The sequence below is a fragment of the Bicyclus anynana genome, chromosome 1, assembly GCF_947172395.1.
Source record: "Bicyclus anynana chromosome 1, ilBicAnyn1.1, whole genome shotgun sequence".
Lineage (NCBI taxonomy): Eukaryota > Metazoa > Arthropoda > Insecta > Lepidoptera > Nymphalidae > Bicyclus > Bicyclus anynana.
The window spans coordinates 2,549,616-2,568,746 of record NC_069083.1 but is presented as its reverse complement, the minus strand read 5'-3'; the positions used below and the strand labels follow the sequence as shown (position 1 = coordinate 2,568,746).

Sequence of the window (19,131 nt, the reverse complement as noted above, 5' to 3'; positions counted from 1 at the left end):
ACTAAGCGGTCATATAAGGGTTCCGTTTTTTCCTTTTGAGGTAACCTTCCTGTCCTGTCCTGAAGCACGAGAATATTTATTGCTTTTTAAAGTAGCGTAGCAACAATTATGTTGATCAATAACCACCTCTATGTTACACTGAAAGTCATATTTAAAAAAACGAACATGTGAAAAAGGAAAAGCACCTACTACTTAGATAAAAAAAATTGCTAGTGAGTTATTCCACGATAATTTTGATTATGCTCTCCGAATTTTTTTAAATTTGCCGAGCGATTTCAGTCTCTACTTTCATTAGCCATGTTATAATAAGTTAATAAGTTTATGCGGAATGATAGTAAGTTGGTATTTGGTAAAAAACCTCAGACCAATTAAAAAAACTGGTGCACAACCCTAAGACATAGAGTACTTTAAGTTCAGAGGGTGAAGAAAATATTTAAATATATCTTTTGTCTATCATGAAATTAATAATTACCATATAATTACAGCGTTGAATTGAAAAGTTTTAATGCTTTGGAGAGTACGGTTTAAAATATCGAAAACACAAAATATAGTTACTTTGTTCTCGGAAATTTCGTACAGCAGAAGGTACGTACGGAAGTTATGTACCGGCGACCGGAAGTAAGAGAGTAAGTAAGTTGGAGAAAGGTGATTCAATATTCCTATATCCTATGAGTAACGAGCCCCAAATATGGGACATCATTTAGCTGATGAAAGCATTTATGTATAAAGTTTAGGCTTAGTTAGACAAGGTATTAATATCAATAGAATTTGAGACCATCAATCAAAGATCATTTTAATTGGTTAATGAATTAAATATAACTTATAGAATATATTTTACGTTGGTCCAATGGAGCTACGTGCGGTTATATGACTTCGGATCAAGAAGTACAAAGTTAGAGTATTGAGTAGTAGTAGTGTGTATTTCGTTTTACTACCGTGCCTCAGAAAGTAGTTACGTACGGCAAACCTGGTCTCAGTCATTGTCACTAAGATCTAATAAATGATCGTTAAAGATTGTCACCTTAATCCCGCCAATCCGCACTGGAGCAACGTGGTGAGTCTAAGCTCTATAAAACTTATCCTATAAGGACCTTTAGATTATAATGATGATGATTTTTGTAATAAATGGCCCTTTATTTCTGTAGGTAAGATACTTTTAATACGTTATAGTAAGAGCTGAAACAATAAATATTCAAAGTTTTAATAAATTCTAGAAAGATAAGAGGTTGCTGTTTTCAATATAGGTTGTAGGTTTATACCTACTTCAATAATGATTACCTCTTGAGCCAACTAATGCAGAGTTGTGTACTTATTAAGTACTACCTACTCATTATCTACCTACCTACTATTTTAATGTAGGTTATCGCAGTGTTGTACTTAAAACTGTTTACATACCTACCTTTAACAGATTAATAATAGCACAAACCGAATAACATCGTAAAACACTTGAGTAATCCAAGTGCATTTTGAAACAGAACATTTAATAAAACGATAAGAAATTCCCCTTATCAAGTTTGTACTAGGTACATAAATACCTATATAATAAAAGTATCAAGTATGAAATTACATCGAAATAAAAAATTGTTTATAAAAGTTATCTCAACTGGAAAGTTTTATTGTAATCCTCTAATGAACTATATGTATCTATACCTTATTTTTGTATTCTATGCCTTTACCTTTAACCGTTCTATTTACTATGTAAATCCTATACCTAATTAACTTCTGCCAAAAGCAAACTAGATCGTTACTATAACTATTTAAATACAGAATTATATTAAAATAGTCTCACATCAATATATGTATATTCATATAAAAAAATATACCTATATAAAAATATAAATATTTATACCTACTTAACGGGATTGTCTCTATAAGATGATAAATAAAAGTATAAATAAGCTACTAACATGATTATCTGCCGATTCAAGTTATAAAAATTGGATGAGAGCATTATTAATGAGCATATTATAACTGTATGTCGATTCGATACGTCGATACTAACACGCTTCACAACGAATTCTATAGCACTAGCAAGTAGCAACGTGGATCGACGTCACCTTTGCTTTTGTATATCAACTTTTTTGTTCGACTAATATAAAGTCTTAAAGTATAGTCGATTGCCGATCAGTGTCAAGTAGGGTCGGCTGCTGACCTTAACTTTAGTGTTAACTTTTAGGTTATGTTTATGTTAGTTCAAGGTTAATAAAATAATTTATCATTAGCATAGCAATTTAAAGAGAGTTTTAGTGATTCATGTGAGAAATATATCAGTGATGGTAAAATGAGAGCAGCGAAATTGTAAGCACATTCAAACATTGGACATTATCATTCTCGGTGACTGACTTGTGAGTAAACAAACGCTCGTTTTACAGCGTTGATTTCGTTTCATAAACCGTAGCGAAACATTGTTCATTGTAATCTCGACACTGATAATAACAATTGAAGTTGAACAATTTAATTTTCAGTCACAACTTTGCAGTCGTGAAGCGCTGTTCCGTACTTGTCCACTTTAATTTACTTTGTCAAAAATTTAAAAATGAACGGACATAGTAGTGATCTAGTGCCGATAGCAAAAGTCCCACACAATGAAAGGATTCAGAAGATTATTGAAGAATTTCACAATGAGTATGGATGCCAACCAACGTTTGTAGCTCGAGTTCCCGGCCGTGTTAATTTAATCGGTGAACATATTGATTATTGTGGCTATCCGGTGTTGCCTATGGCTTTGGAACAAGATATTTTAGTGGCGGGAAGTTTGATTGAAGAATATAAATTATGTATACGAAATGCAAATCCGAAATACGAGAGTTTAGAATTAGAAATAACTGCGAATGAAGATATTACGATCAAGGCTGATAAAGATGGGAAGCCTTATTGGTTCAATTACGTTTTGTGTGGAATAAAAGGAGCATTAGAACATTTAAACAATGAAGTTTCCACTGGACTTAAACTTTACATTGACGGCAATATTCCACCCGCTTCAGGATTGTCGAGTTCTTCGGCTTTGGTCAGTGCAGCTTGTCTAGCATTTTTGTATGCTCATAATGCAACATTAAATAAAACTGATATAGCGTCTTTATGTGCGAGATGTGAACGTTACATTGGAACACAGGGAGGCGGAATGGATCAGGCTATTGCATTTTTAGCAGAAAAATATTGCGCGCAATACATAACGTGGAATCCTCTAAAAGCTACAAAAGTTATCTTGCCAGAAGAGGCAACTTTCGTTGTGGCGCACAGTTTAGCGGAAATTAATAAAGCCGCAACTAACGATTACAACAGAAGAGTAATAGAATGTCGCCTTGCCAGTAAAATATTAGCTTTAACGCAAGATAACATTAAAGATCACAGTATAATAAATTTAAGTCAAGTACAAAAAATGTTAGATAAAACTTTGGAAGACATGGTAGCATTAGTTTATCAACGATTGCCAAAAATGATTTACACTAAAGATGAAGTATGCAAAATATTAGAAATCACCGAAGAAGAAATGGATGAACGGTACCTGACGCCAAACACGAGGCATTTGACAGAGTTCAAGCTCAAACAAAGAGCTCTGCACGTATATGAAGAGGCTAATAGAGTAGAAAAATTTCGTAAAACATGTATGCAATCAATGAATGGCAAGGCTAACGGATCGAATAATAACCAAACTCGTTCCTCTGGTGACGAAAACGAGACACTGAATTCTTTAGGAAATTTAATGTCAAACAGCCATGAAAGTTTGAAATCTCTATACGAGTGCTCTCATAAAAATTTAGATCTATTAGTAGATATATCGAGTAAATTTAATGTTCACTCTAGGCTGACGGGTGCAGGTTGGGGCGGTTGCATCGTCGCATTGTGCCCAAAGGATAAAGTTAAAGAATACATTGAAATGTTAGAAAATGAATATTACGTGAAACACTGTAACATCGAGAAGAATAAAGCAAAATCGTACATATTTGCTACTATGCCCAATTACGGTGCAATAGTTTATGTAACTAAATAACTTTGATTTTGTTTACTTCTCACTATAAATTATTTTAATATTATGTAGTTACCTATTAATTTGTTTCGATTCATCACTAATATTCGAGTAATATTGTACATTGTTGTTCGGGAGTACAAGTTATTATCTAGAACCAGCTGATAACCATATTATACAAACTCGTAGTTAAATACTTATGTAGGAAATTATTTTTATATACATAGCGTAGTTTATTTTAAGTTTATATTGGTAAAATGTTCAGTATATCTTAATTAGTCACACTTGCCGACCTACCAGATATTGTCGTGCCCCTACATTAACTTATGATAATAATACACATATATTTTATTTTAAAAAAGTTTTGCGTGTTCTGGGTGAGTGAAAAAAAAGTATTCTGATGTGCAATAAATATTATAAAAAAAAATAATACACGATCGCAACGACATCTACAAGGTTCAATTATAACTATAACCTATATACAAAAACCCTTACCTACGTTAACCCTGAACTCAAATGTACGTAAAAAAAATCATCAATATCGGTGTAACCATTCTCAAGTGGTATGGTTAATGCAATATTTGGCTTTTTATTTGTAGTTTAAAGTTTGTAACAATAGTACCACAATGCTTTGTTGTTGTTTGTAACTAGGTACGGAAATTGTACCTATTAAGTAATATAAAAATACAGTAGCTTACTTACCTACATATAATATGATTTTCATATTTTTAATGGTTGTTAAATACATATTTACATACCTAATAAACCAACATTATTTTTTTAAGGAAATATAATTTTACTCATGTAAGTAAATATTGTTACGAATATTGTAAATGAAATTATCAAGTACTGTTGTTTTAAGTTTTAATTTTTTACTAAATGTTGTTTTGCCATACCCATATAAACATAATTAAATTATTAAATGAAATGTATTAATAAAATGACGTGTTTTATTTTAAACTTGAAAAAAATGCTTAATTTTTTGTTAAAGCAAATGTACGTAACATTAGTATAGGCATCTAAGGTTAAGCTACTCTGTAATTTTAGCATTTTAAATCCTTCCCTATTCCACAGTAAAGATTCCCAGGACCACAGGATAATATAAATAATTATTAATATTACAAAATTCAAAATAAAAATATGCTATTGTTCCGATAATCTGTGTAAGACTTTTACAAATGACAGCTACAAAAATATTGTCTGTCAACGTCAAGTCAATTTCTTTGAATTTAAAAATTAAAATTAAAAAATTGAATGAAATTTTGTCTCAAATTCTCAATTCAATTGTATGTATAAGCTGGATTGTTTTCGTCGTGATATTTATATAAAATATAATTACGTTTCTTCCAAGTAGAGTCGGCGTCAAGTAGTTTTAATGGAATGGAAGTTTGAATTTGGTAAGTTCAGCAAATGTAAATACAATTTTTAAAATGAACCAGTTCATTGGTAATGGTTATTTGTTTTTTTATTCTTCTGCCTATTTTGTAGCTAGCAAAGGACAGGCGGCTATGGGTATGTCAAAGGTATTTCAAAATAGTGTTATGATTATGATGTGTCATATTTTTAGGTTATGTGTATTGCAATATTGAACTCCTGTTTAGTTCACTAGCTGTTAGCCGCTACTTTGTCCATATTAATATCCATCTATATTTGTCTGGGATTCCTGGGTACTATACTATACCTTGGTATTTGAGGTTTACTTCCAGAATGGATATTAATTATCCACTTATGCCAAATTTCATCATCCAACATTATCTATCAAAACTAGCAGACATATTGACAGTCAAATAATATAGTTAATAAAATGATAATACATAATGTCAACTGTGTACTAATAATGAATTGGGTTATGAACCCAATGCGTTTTTTATTACTAAATAAAAGGCAAATGAGCATGGATGTCACTGTGTTATTTTTTCTATAACCCTTTACTACTACCTATATCAACTGATGGTAAGTGATGATGCAATCTATGATGGAAGCATGCTAACTTGTTAGGAGTAGGATGAAAATCCACACTCCTTTCGGTATCTACATGACATCATATCAGAGTGCTAAATTGCTTGGTGGTATGTCTTTGCCGGTAGGTTGATAACTAGCCATGGTTGAAGCCTCCCACCAGCCAAAATTTATTGTGATTACCACAAGTAATAAGTATAAATCAAGTGATTACCACAGCCAATATATTTGCAACACCAGAGAGACTGCTAATGTGTTGCCAGCTTTCAAGGGATTTGTTCAGCACATCTTCATCATCACTTAAAACACCTGCTCAGTCGTCCATTAGTATACATTTGTTTTATATTATTTTGTTTGTTTTACACTAGAAAACAATAATAAAATTTTGATTCATGACATCACTAATATTCATATATTATTTCATCATCATTATAAACCCATATTTGGCTCACTACTGAGCTCAAGTCTCCTCTCAGAATGAGAGGGGTTAGGCCAATAGTCCACCATGCTGGCCCAATTTTGATTGGCAGACTAGACACACAGGGAATTAAGGAAATTTTCTAGTATGCAGGTTTCCTCACAACGTTTTATCTTCACTGTTTGAGACGTGATATTAAAGTTCTAAAAAAAAATGTACACAACTGAAAAGTTGGAGGTGCATGCCCCAGACAGGATTTGAACCCACACCCTCTGGAATCAGACGCAGAGGTCATATACACTGGGCTATCACGGCTAATATATTATTTACTTTAACATTATATCAAGGTATACATTTTTATAGGAAAACATCCTGATTAGTGATCAAGTTAAGTTAACCAAAATCACTGTTGCTAAAAAAAGGAGATTACGACGCCAAAAGTTAAAAGCTGCAAGAACCCTTACTCAAGTTAATAATAGTGAATGTCAGAACAAATCCTGTAAAAATGTTAATAATAGTGAAAGTGAATGTCAGAACAAATCCTGTAAAAATATAGTAAATACTTTAGAACTTGTATCAATAACTAACAGTCCAAAGTGCTTTTACACAGGTTCTAATAAAGACAATACAACTATAGACAAATCTCTCAATTTTATTTGTAGTGCTAAAGTAAAAATAGATAGTAATATGTCTTCCAAAGGAGATGGTAAAACAAAAGAAGAAGTATTAGCAGCAAGACAAGCAAAGAAGCAAGGTAAGAATAAGCCAAACAAAAAGCTTACAGATGACAAGAAAAATACTCCACAATCAAGTGTAAACTCACCTAGAGCTGAAAGTTTACAATCTGAAAATGTTGATGCTAAGAATCAACTAAATCCAGAGAACACTGAAGAAAATGCTAAAATTACACCCAAGGCTACATCTTCTAATGACAAACTGACAGCTCCACCAAAAGAAGCTTTAAAAGCAAATCAAAGCAGAGATGAAGTTGATAAGGCTGTAAAACTTGAACCTGAACTAACTGCAGAGACTTCTAAAGAACACATTAAAGCTGAACGAGCAGCTAAAAAAGCTGCAAAACAGGCTAAGAAAAAGAACACAACAGAAGGTGACACACAGAATAAAGCAGGAAACAGTAATGTTGAACAAATTAAAACCGATGCTAAAGCGGTAGCTAAACCTAATGCAGATTCTAAAGCTACACCTAAGAATGTTGATAAAACTAAGAATGTTGATAAATCTAAAGATGTTGGTAATGCAAATACTAACATTAGTGAAGCGGTATTAGCCGTAGCTGACTCTCCGGTCAGTGCAGCAACTATCAAGGAAATGGTAGACACACTAAAAGACATTGTTGTTGTTGCCAGAGATGTTCAAGCTGTCACAGATAAAGTAAAAGCCATCAATATTGGTGCTAAGAAGGTAATATATAAAGAATTTTGACCTGTAGTCTTAAGTAAATACAAAAGGAGATAGTCCAAAATTACATGAAGCTTAGATACATATAATCTTTGTTTGATAATTAAAATAAAATTAAATACTGAACTATTTCTGATTATTTAAATCTATGAAATCTATACTAATACTAACCACTTTTAATCTGATTTGAAAAATTCTTTCAGTGTTAAATAGGGCTATATATTATCCCCTTATTCCTACGGGAACATGAACCACACGGGTCAACCCGCGCGGCGTCAGCTATTATCTTAATATACAGGCTGCTGGAGAGTATTTTCCATACCTTCAAGGTGTTGATGAGACCACTCCGTAACATAACCGTAACATAACCGTATCATAACATAAAAACCTTAAAATATTAATTATGCAGTTTGGTTCTTATACCAAACTGCATAATTAATATTTTAAGGTTTTTATGTTATGATACGGTTATGTTTAGTAATATAGATTCATTCATAATAGAATACATGTTCTTTGAAAGTTTTGAATTAATTTTTGTTAAAGAATATAATCCCAGAGTTACGGGAAATAAATGTGAAAGTTCACTGATGATGAAATCTCAAAAACCGGATGATGTACAAACATGAAATTCGGCAGAAAAATAGTTTATTATAGTTAGTGTGTGTCCGCTAAGAACGGATTTCGCGATAGAGCTGTATTAAAGAGGTATAAGGGCGGACGAAGTCGTGGGCGATCCTCTAGTATTCAATTTTTTCCAAGAAATTCTTCAAAATACAGAGGCTCAGTTAAAAGTTATTCAATTTCAGGAGGAAGACTCTACAAAAAGTAAGGCAGAACTCAAGGCAGAGAGACGTGCAAAGCAGGAAGCACAGCGGGCAGCCAAACAGGCAACACAACAGAATGCGGCAGAAGTAAAAAAAGAATCGACCAAAGAGCCTTCATTACCTAAAGAAGTAATGTTTTCTTTGGTTTACCATAACCAATAAATAATTCAGAATGTTGGGTGTCAAGAGAAAGACAAATGACAAAATAAAATATTGCTCTCTCTTTTATTGTGTGGGGACAAATGAGAGAGAAAATTTGAACTCTGCTGCTATTAGTTGACAGTATGTTATTTTCTCTTCTCGAGAATTTGTCGATGTTTAGGCTAGGTGTGATAATAAATAGGGTAATATGGTGTTTTGTACAATTGTAAATGATAGTTATGTTAATTTTATTTGTAGGAGAAGTCAACGAAAGCAAAAACAGTTGATAAAACAAAGCCAAAGCCTCAAGGCATGCAGAAAATGAATTGGTTCCAGCACTTGTACACAGAACACGACAAAGAAGCCCTCAAGCAAATGCAAATCAGTTCTAAGTATGTATATTCTTTTTGTTTTTAAATTAATACCTGCATTGACCTCTTATAATAAAAGGACCTACAAACTGTAGAATATTTTACTTAAAAACTCGCCAATTTTGCTTTGACAGTTTTAAAATTATTGGTAAAGAAAATTATACCTAAAGGCCTATATAGGCCAATAATTAATAAAATCCCAAATTCAGAGCAAATTCAACTTTAAGGATTGAGTTTAAGGTCGAATTTGCAATTGCAACTACTTGAATTGAATGCCAGGAAAATAAACCATAGCCCTACCATGTTAGTAAAATGCCGTTAATTTATTACAGGATGTATAAACTATGAATGTATAAACTGAAAGAGCATTATCACTGTAATTGTCACATTGGTCCAGTTTTAACTGGTTCCATTATGGGCAATTGGGTCCAAGGTTTAAATCCTGGGTCAGGCCAAAAAAGACGAAAACATGTTATTCGTATTTTTTTCCTAGAAAAATCTTAATAGCTTTGTTAGAGTTGGGAAGTTGATGGTGTTAGTTAACCCCCGTGCCTCAGAGAGCATGACGTAAAGCCGTCCTTTACATGCTCTCTGACGTCATGTCGTTCTGTCGGCCCATAAAACTATGAGCGTGAGGCAATAGAGAATGCACCTGTGCTTGGGCACACACTTGTTCACTATAATATCTCCTGCTAGGCACTAGCCTAAATATCTTGATTCTTGTTGATTTAAATATCTTGATTCTTGATTGACCCCCTAGGGTCCACGGGAGAATCAAGAATCAAGATATTCAAATCAACAAAAATCAAGATATTCAAATCAACAGGGGTCGACTTTGGCAATGCAATGAAAGAGACAGCGTTATTTCCGGTTGCACCACCATTGGTTGAGTTTTCTCTATTTCTCTTCACGAGATTATCTCAGTGTTCTCATGTTAGCACCACAGGACATAACATTACCCTGTATGGTTGTTCCGTTGAAACGGAACACCATGGGGTTTTAGTCGTATAACATAACCTTCTTGCCTCAACGTGGTGAGAAGGTATCCATCAGGATTTTCCCACGTTAAAAAAAAGATAATTAGTAATAAGAAATTTGGCGAATGAGTTATCTATTGTTTTTCTTTCAGTTTACACCCAGCTGTGATAAAATTAGGCATACAGCTGGCATCGCATGTAGTGACCGGATCTAACGCAAGGTGCATAGCACTACTGGACACATTGAAAAAGGTTAGTTCTTATAAGTATCTTCTAACTATACCTAGTGCGCTATGAGGGTGCGGGTAACAGTTGCCTTATGACGTACTATTATCGTGAATCGCGGCTAACTTTCAAGAGTGAAATGAACTGTCACTTACACCATCCTGCAGCGCGACGGCCTCCGTGGCACAGTGGTATGCGCGGTGGATTTAATGACGAAGGTCCTGGGTTCGATCCCCGGCTGAGCCGATTGAGGTATTCTTAATTGGTCCAGGTCTAGCTGGTGGGAGGCTTCGGCCGTGGCTAGTTACCACCCTACAGACAAAGACGTACCGCCAAGCGATTTAGCGTTCCGGTACGATGTCGAGTAGAAACTGAAAGGAGTGTGGATTTTCATCCTACCCCTAACAAGTTAGTCCGCTTCCATCTTAGATTACATCACCACTTACCATCAGGTGAGATTGTAGTCAAGGGCTAACTTGTAAACAATATAAAAAAAAGACAGGCGTTATAGCAAATAAGTGTCCAGTTAGCAAACACGCTGGATATATTTGTGCAGAGCTGTGATAGCCTAGTGGATATGACCTCCGCCTCAGATTCCGGAGGTTGTGTTTGCAAATCCAGTCCGGGGCATGCACCTCCAACTTTTGTGTTCCTTTTTTTTTTTTTTTAATTTAATTTCTATTGTGCAATCAGCTGCATCAGCTATAAGCAAATTGCTTGAGAGTACTTAATGGCATGTGCAGCTGACCTTCCATTGAGGGTCATGCTGGCTAATTTACTTTGTTATTGATTTTTTTGATATTTATTTTTTTAGGAAATCCCATATGTATGCGCGCTTTAGCCTTCGAACATCCATTGGGACACTGAGGGCAGTAGCAAGTTTGTTTTCATGGATAATAATGCGATTTTTATAGCTCATTGATCTGAGTTAAACCTCTTCCTTGATTGTTTTTATGTCTAGATACTCATGCAATTCAGATATCTTGGTGAACCATGGAGCATTTGTGATGGTTTTTTTTTGTGTGCATTTTTAGAAATTAAATATCACGTGTCTCAAACGGTTGAGAAAAACATCATGAGAAATCCTGCATACCTCAGAATTTTCTTAATTCTCTGCATGTGTGAAGTCTGCCAATCCGCATTGAGCCATTGAGGTGGATTATTGGCTTATCCCCTCTCATTCTGAGAGGAAAGCAGTGAGCTGAATATGGGTTGTTAATGGTGGTGATATTTGTGCAGATGGTGCGCGACTACAGTCTGCCGGCTCGCACGGAGTTCGCGCGCGGACTGGAGGCTCAGCTGGCGGCCAGCGAGGAGTTCCTGTGGGGCATGCGCCCGCCCGCCGCCTCGCAGACCAACGCGCTCAAGTACTTCCGCCACCACCTCACGCAGCTGCCCAATAACGTCGACGAGTTCGATGTAAGTATCTATATGGTAAAAGGAAGGTAGGAAGGCCTATAGGAAGGTGGGTAGACGACATAACCGCAGTGGCTGGCCAAGGTTGGATGGAACTCACAAAAGAAAGGGACAAATGGAAAAAGATGGAGGAGGCTTGTACCCAAAGGAGCCCATTATTAATTAGTACCAACTAACTACAATAACATAATTAATTATTTAGATAAATATATAGATTAGTTATAAGTACTATCTAAATGGGAAAAATAAAGCTTATTATTATTATTATCTATATGGTGGTTTTTAAAAGAATATTAGCCATATCTATTAAATATGTTTGGATGTCCCTACAAAAGGCCTATGTCCTGCAGTGGACGTCCATCGGCTGATATGATGGTGATATTAAATATGACCAATATTCCTCATAAAATGTCAGTCTCCTCCATTTGTCTCTATGGATTAATTTAGGAAAGGGGGACTTTATTGCACAGGCAAGGACTCATTTAGGAGGAGGGGACTTTACTGCGAGGTAAGGACTTATTTAGGAGGGGCGATAGGTACTTTACTAGGCTTTTACTTTTCATTTAGAAGGGGGAGACTACTGCACAGGCAAGGATTCATTTAGGAAAAGAGGACTTTACTGCGCAGGCAAGCACTCATTTAGGAGAAGGGAACTTTACTGCGCAGCCAAGGGTTCATTTAGGAGGGATGGGACTTTATTGCGCAGGCAAAGTCTCTTAGGAGGGGGAAAAGGGACTTTACTGCGCAGGCAAAGAGTTATTTAGGAGGAGGTGACTTTACTGTGCAGACAAGGGTTCAATTAGGAGTGATGGGCCTTTACTGTGTAGGCAAGGACTCATTTAGGAGGGGATGAACTTTACTGGATAGGCAAGGACTCATTTAGGAGGGGAGGGGACTTTACTGCGTAGGCAAGGACTCATTTAGGAGGGGGGAACCTTACTGCGCAGGCAAGGACTCAGGCGGTTGTCTCTCTCTGGTTATAGAATGGTCAGAGTTAGATAAAGAGTCCACCTGTGTTTGTAGTATGTATTTGTGACCTATAGATATAATCATGTCATGATACAAGTATTATATTAATTTATTGATATGAATTTTGTATACAAAAGAACGATATATTGTTGGCAGGCGAAGAAGCAACTGCAAGAGGAGATCGACCGGTACATTGGCGAGCAGATCGACAAGGCGGGGGAAGCCATCAGCACAGCTGTGCGAGAGAAGATATCTAACGGCGATAACATCCTCACTTACGGATGGTTTGTAGTCACATCTTTATATCTATACTGGATCAACAGCATCTTTGGCCACAGAGAGTTACTAATTATTTATTAACATTATAGGCAAATGGTTTCGTCTCTGGCGGATAGAAGTCAACCCAGAGAAAAGCGCAGCCGTGCTTTTCACTGGCAAACCGGTCCCCCGAAACAAACCCAGGCTCAAAGAAGTCTCCCTTTACGGAGCTCTCATCCCCTGGCAATGTACTGCCAAGTACCTAGGCGTAACCTTTGACAATCGCATGAGCTTCTCCATGCACATCAATAAAGCGAGGGAAAAGGCTGCATATGTAATGCACCGCGCGCGATGCTAACAAACCAGCCACAGCCGAAATCTCCTAACAGACTTGGACCAATTAAGAAAACATCACAGCCATGCTTTTCACTTGCAAACCGGTCCTCCGAAACAAACCCGGACTCAAAGAAGTCTCCCTTTACGGAGCTCCCATCCCCTGGCAATGTACTGCCAAGTACCTAGGCGTAATCTTTGACAACCGCATGAGCTTCTCCATGCACATCAATAAAGCGAGGCATACGTAATGCACCGCCTTTACGCGACGATTAACAAAAAAAAGCAAATTGTCCCTTGGTTCGAAGCTATAGCTTTATAAAACCACGATCCGCCCGATCTTAACCTATGCTAGTGTAGTGTCTACCCACCGTGTCCCATAACGACCCTTAAGCCTCTCCAAACATTGCAAAACTGGTTTCTGCGACAAAAACGTCCTTTACGATCCAGACGATGACATGACGACTGACAATGCTTCCCGGGCAAGACGAGGTCCCCGATATCTAAAGTCACCCGGACGTGGGTTTTTAACTCCCGATCTTGGGGGCGTCCGGACTGATTCACTCAGGTCACGGTTACCCACTTTCGAATGGCCCTCTAAGCCGAGGTCCGAGTCTCATAGTAGACGCCCTTAGAGAGTCGTGCCGAAAGCTGAAATAAAGATAGAGAACGGATTCTCTATCTTTATTTCAGCTTTCGGGTCTAATCAGGCGATGCTTCTGCGCCCAAACCCCCCAGTGTCGCCGTAGTGGTCCCACATGAAGCCATCGGCACTTATTCAACACGAAAAAAAAAAATTATTCCATTCTCAAGATAATGAACGAAGTGTGTTCGTGTCTGAGTCACTGTTTGTATGTGTATTGATCAGATATAAACCCTCCGGTGTCGCCGTGGTGGTCCCACATGAAGCTATCGGCATTTACTCCACACATATTATTTATAGATTTATTTTCGTTGTCGTGCAGTTCGTCGTTGATCGAGCGCATCTTCAGCGAGGCGCACGCGGCGGGCGTGCAGTTCCGCGCCGTGGTGGTGGGCACGCGCGTGCAGCGAGCGGCGCGCGAGATGCTGCGCCGGCTGGTGGCGCGCGGCGTGCCCTGCACCTACGCCGACATCTCCGCGCTCAGCTTCCTCATGCGCCACGTGAGTGTGGCGTGCGTGTGATGTGCGTGTGGCGTGCGTGTGACGTGCGTGTGACGTGCGTGTGACGTGCGTGTGACGTGGCGTGCGGCGACATGACCTCAGGTCGCGCTTGTGTGTGCAGATGTCGAAGGTGCTGGTCGGCGCGGCGTCGCTGCTGGCCAACGGCGCGGTGCTGGCGCCGGTGGGCTCGCTGCAGGCGGCGCTGGTGGCGCGCGCGCACAACGTGCCGCTGCTGGTGGCGTGCGAGACGCACAAGTTCTCCGACAACGTGCAGACCGACGCCTTCGTTTACAACGAGATTGGTGAGTTTACACACTTACACGTAAGCAAATGCATGTTGACGGCCTCCGGTATACGCGGTGGATTTACAAGTCAGAAGTCCTGTTTTTTTTTTCAGGCCTCAACCACTAGTTGGTTGGGATGGATGGCAGCTATGTTGAAATAGTTTCGAGAGAGCTGTTTCATGTAACTAGCTATTGAACGTAAATCTAAGTCACTATGGAGGTCGTTATTGCGTACAAACCACGGTGCGCCCGTGATTTGTCGCAGAAACCGGTTTTGCAATGTTTGGAGCGGCTTAAGGGTCGTTTTGCGACAGTGGGCAAACACTACACTAGCGTAGGTTAAGATCGGACGGATCGTGGTTTTATAAAGCGTTAGATTTGAACAGAGCAACAATTTGCCTATTTTTGTTAATCATCGCGTAAAGGCGGTGCATTGAGAGCTCCATAAAGGGAGACTTCTTTGAGTCCGGGTTTGTTTCGGAGGACCGGTTTACAAGTGAAAAGCATGGCTGTGATGTTTTCTTAATTGGTCCAAGTCTGTTAGGAGATTTCGGCTGTGGCTAGTTACCACCCTACCGGCAAAGCCATACTTTTCCTGCTCGACTAAAATACTAAAGTAGTCTGAACTATACTGTAGCCTTTTTTGATGAGTACTGTTTACCAACAAAGAAATTAGAAATGAAGGTAGAAAACGCATGTCATTTGTTGTCGTTTTTATTTTAAATTATGTATGGTTTGTTTATTAAATATTATGTAAAATAAATTAACCATATCTAATTGTTTTAAACTTATTAATCAAATTTATTTTAATTACTGTAAGATAAAGTTAATTATAATTATTATTAGGTGTGAAATGACTAGTGATTAATACCCTCATTTTTAATTTGTTTGTTGGTAAACAGTGCTCATCAAGAAAGGCTGTAGTATAGGCCTTACTATGAGGTGATATTGTAGTCAAGGCCAATAACTTGTAAATAATAAAAAAAAAAATATTTTGCGTGACAGGCGACCCGGACGACATAATAGACAAGTCGGACGAGAACTCCCCGCTGAAGGACTGGCGCTCCAACCCCAACCTGACGCTGTTGAACCTGACGTACGACGTGACCCCGCCCAGCCTCGTCACCGCCGTCGTCACCGAGCAGGCCATCCTGCCGTGCACCAGTGCACCCGTTGTGTTGCGCTTCAAACTGTCTTAATACTATGCTTACTTAGTGGCGTGCATAAGGCTCAGAAAATGGCAGGCCTATCTCCTAATAGGATAAGATTTAAAGATTAAAACACTACTGTGTCCTCCTGATCAACTGCAGCGATAGCCGCCCTTCATATTTGCTAACTTGCCATGTGGAGCAAAATGCGCCGTGAATTCTGTATCTTTGGGTGGCAAAAAAACAATATTCTATAAGCGAATGAAAATAACCAACATCATTGCCATAAATGTGTTTGAAATCTGCTCTTCATTGTAAAAATAAATTGTATTGATTTTTTTCTAAATTTCAATGTCTATGTATTATATTAACATTAATAAAATAAAGAAAGAAAACTAAACTTTTTGTACATTTTTACCGAAAATAATTTATTGTATAATTCAATATCTATTTAATTTATATCTTATTACTGAATGAAATGTTTGATAACACTTTGCATTATAGAGTAGCAATCTTATATATTGTTTTAAAAAATATTTACTCATAGAAAATGAAGGTTATGAACATTATGTCTATAACACTTGACTTGGTAAATTTAATTAGCACATTTACTTGTAATTTACTGCAAATGATATAGTAAATATATTGCAAAACATTAAAAATCTTTGTAAATAAAATATGTTATTGTTTGTATGATTGTAATAAATGTTCTATAAGTTTATATTTCAGTTAATCCTAATATAATACTATTTAAATAAATAAATCTTTTATAAGCCACTTGCACTCTTTTTCTTCTACTTGTGAATTAAATATTTTCTTAAGTGAAAGGATTGAATTAAAAAATAATTTAAATTATATGATATTTTTATTCTCAACATTTAAATTAAAAATATTAAAATAAGTGCAATTTTATTTCAAAACTGTAAACCCATGCAAACTGTGATACACTACCCATTTTTATTATTGTCTAAACAAAATTATAGGACTGAAATGCAATGTTATTTAATAAGATGTAATGAGATATCACATAGCTTCAGGGTAGACTTACATAATAATTAATTATACTAAGCATTTGACCAAGAAGGGCGAAATTTGCACAAATATTGCATCTAGATAGCACAAAGGATTTTTAACAAGTCAGTTAATAGTTCGGTATGTCTAGCTTTTTTCTACTGGATACAAAGCAAAGTTATTTCGTAATATCTTAATGTATAAATGCGAAAGGTCACTCATCACAAAATCTCGAAAAACGCTTGACGTACAACGATAAATTTGGCAGGGAGGTAGTATATAGTTACTAGGTATCCACTAAGAACAGATTTTGCAATAGGGCCAGATTAAAGAAGTTGTGGGCATCCGCTAGTGTTATATAAATGTTAAAATGAAATTTTGTGCAACTAAAAATGCAATTTAGTGTTTGAATATCGCCCTTTTTGGAAAAGGTTTTAATCCTTGTGAGGATGTTCAGACTTATGGATAGAGAAATCTAATCTCATATAAATAATAACACACAAGAATAAGGCAAATAGGAAACCTACAACTAATAGAGGCTCCTGTAACATTAGAATACGTGGGAATGTGTAGCGAAGCTGAAAATCTTGTATGTGATTCTCTACAATGTTGTTCTTAGAGAAAGTGATGACAGGGCGACCTTTAGTATCTAAATATGTGTAGTGTAAACTGTCCGGAAGCTTGGTCACTGAGAATGGGAAGTTGACCTTTATATTTGTTGTTCCTTCAGGCAGAATAACCTTTGTGACCAATTCATCTATTTGCATATCATCAAAAACATGGTCAACTGCTCTCATCTTCAGTAAATACTCATTGCCAGAATAGTACAAGTACTCATAGCTTGGTACATTGTATCCGAGTGTGTAGTGTGATCGCCAACCACCAAATAAGGGATATCTGGGTCTCAAGTCCAGTTCAACAGAGTCTTTCTTCACTTTCATGTTGGAGGTAGAAATGTTACCGTTAGTATCTCTGTAGTAGACATCTGAGGCTGATGCTGGTAACAAGGTTTTATATGATCGCACACTGGCTGGGCCACTGTGGTGGTCTTGTTGGTAGTCATATCTGGAGAATGGACCTTTAAGCTTGGCACCCGTGTGTTCAATTTCAATTGTCTCCTCCACAGCAATGTTACCCCAGTGTGAAACCTCAATTAATCTCTCCAAACGTGTAACAGTCAAAAATGGGGAGTTGTTCTTATAGTGGACGAGCAGTTCTTTCTCTGTAAACGCAGCAGTATTGGTATATGGTCCGTATGCGATCGTGCCATCTAACTGTGAGAATGGTTTGACTTTAGTAAAGTTCTCGACCGTCTTTGTATTCAATATTACGTTAGTTTTCTGAGATGTAACTGGATATGGAGAGTAGAAGTATAAGTTGCCGATATACTTCACCAACTGTTCTTCTTGTTGTGTTATCGCTGTTGGGTATGGCTGCAACGCTTTGCTATACACAGTTTCAACAACTGCAGACGCCGTGGAACCAGCATTGATGGATTCTTTCAAGTCGACACGCCAAAACTTGGCATTGTCATAACCTTTCACAGTAGTCTCGACGAGGCGGAGATCTTTGTTGTTGCTGTCCTTACCACCAATGAAAGCTAATTTTGATTTGCTTGAGCTCTCTACCGCTAAAAGGAAGCTTTTAACCGGCGATTTGCCTGTATTTTCAAAGGTTATTTTCGAATTAATTTTTACAAGCTGAGACGAGATATCGATGGTTCGATCCACGTTCTTTACAGTTATAGCACTGGAAACTACGTCTACATTTGCACCACCGCATTGTGAAGCCACATAAACTAAAAATAAAACACAAAACTGTAGTTTCGCCATTGCCGGCATCATTTTCCAACAAGATCACCAAGCAAGATTGACAATTGACATTTCTTTCATATTTTTGACACATCAACGCATTTAACGGAAGTACACGCAAGCGGTTATCCACAGATTATTAGATACTACGTATTACCGTAGTAAACCGGATATACCACAGACGAGGTATGTTAATATTTTTGACTTCTAATATTTAGGAAGAGGTTAAAACAATCTTTAATAATCTGTGGACCCGTATGCTATATTTTGACATTGACTGACAGTTCTAAGTTCATTCACATTCACATTTCATTATGATTCGATTTTTGGCGGGAATCGAGAAGCGCGCTTTTAAAATTGAAAATTTTAATTTAAAACTTTTTCAGTAATATACGTGTGAAATAAAGTGTACAAATGTAAATTAAATCAGGCAAAATGCCGTCAGACAGTGATGGTG

The 19,131-nt window shown here is 37.0% G+C and overlaps 3 protein-coding genes across 4 annotated transcripts; 2 read left to right on the top strand and 1 right to left on the bottom strand.

Annotated features, from left to right (window-relative positions):
• The first annotated feature begins 1,856 nt into the window (after positions 1 to 1,856).
• Positions 1,857 to 4,686, top strand: LOC112051246 (N-acetylgalactosamine kinase). The gene is made up of 2 exons (XM_024089810.2): positions 1,857 to 2,345; positions 2,466 to 4,686. Exon 2 carries the CDS (start codon positions 2,537 to 2,539, stop codon positions 3,989 to 3,991), a length of 1,455 nt encoding a protein of 484 aa, XP_023945578.1. The 5' UTR covers positions 1,857 to 2,345; positions 2,466 to 2,536; the 3' UTR covers positions 3,992 to 4,686.
• A 509-nt stretch (positions 4,687 to 5,195) lies between these two features.
• Positions 5,196 to 16,707, top strand: LOC112051245 (translation initiation factor eIF-2B subunit delta). 2 transcript variants are annotated; one of them, XM_024089804.2, is made up of 11 exons: positions 5,196 to 5,364; positions 5,456 to 5,490; positions 6,708 to 7,766; positions 8,570 to 8,716; positions 8,987 to 9,120; positions 10,229 to 10,328; positions 11,541 to 11,720; positions 12,843 to 12,970; positions 14,243 to 14,420; positions 14,542 to 14,722; positions 15,710 to 16,707. In XM_024089804.2, exons 1-11 carry the CDS (start codon positions 5,343 to 5,345, stop codon positions 15,901 to 15,903), a joined length of 2,358 nt encoding a protein of 785 aa, XP_023945572.2. In that variant the 5' UTR covers positions 5,196 to 5,342; the 3' UTR covers positions 15,904 to 16,707. The 2 variants fall into 2 exon arrangements, with proteins under 2 accessions (XP_023945572.2, XP_023945577.2); XM_024089809.2 differs by lacking the exon at positions 5,456 to 5,490 and having other exon boundaries at positions 5,222 to 5,364; positions 7,007 to 7,766.
• LOC112051249 (dolichyl-diphosphooligosaccharide--protein glycosyltransferase subunit 1) lies at positions 16,699 to 18,764 on the bottom strand. Its single transcript, XM_024089816.2, has one exon. It carries the CDS (start codon positions 18,705 to 18,707, stop codon positions 17,298 to 17,300), a length of 1,410 nt encoding a protein of 469 aa, XP_023945584.2. The 5' UTR covers positions 18,708 to 18,764; the 3' UTR covers positions 16,699 to 17,297.
• Positions 18,765 to 19,131: the final 367 nt, after the last annotated feature.

Coding starts and splice junctions, on each gene's coding strand:
- LOC112051246 (XM_024089810.2), top strand. CDS start 2,537: ATGAACGGACATAGTAGTGATCTAGTGCCGATAGCAAAAGTCCCACAC.
- LOC112051245 (XM_024089804.2), top strand. CDS start 5,343: ATGGAATGGAAGTTTGAATTTG. Junction 7,767..8,569: donor TCAATATTGGTGCTAAGAAG/GTAATATATAAA, acceptor ATTCAATTTCAG/GAGGAAGACTCTACAAAAAG. Junction 14,421..14,541: donor TCAGCTTCCTCATGCGCCAC/GTGAGTGTGGCG, acceptor TTGTGTGTGCAG/ATGTCGAAGGTGCTGGTCGG.
- LOC112051249 (XM_024089816.2), bottom strand. CDS start 18,707: ATGATGCCGGCAATGGCGAAACTACAGTTTTGTGTTTTATTTTTAGTT.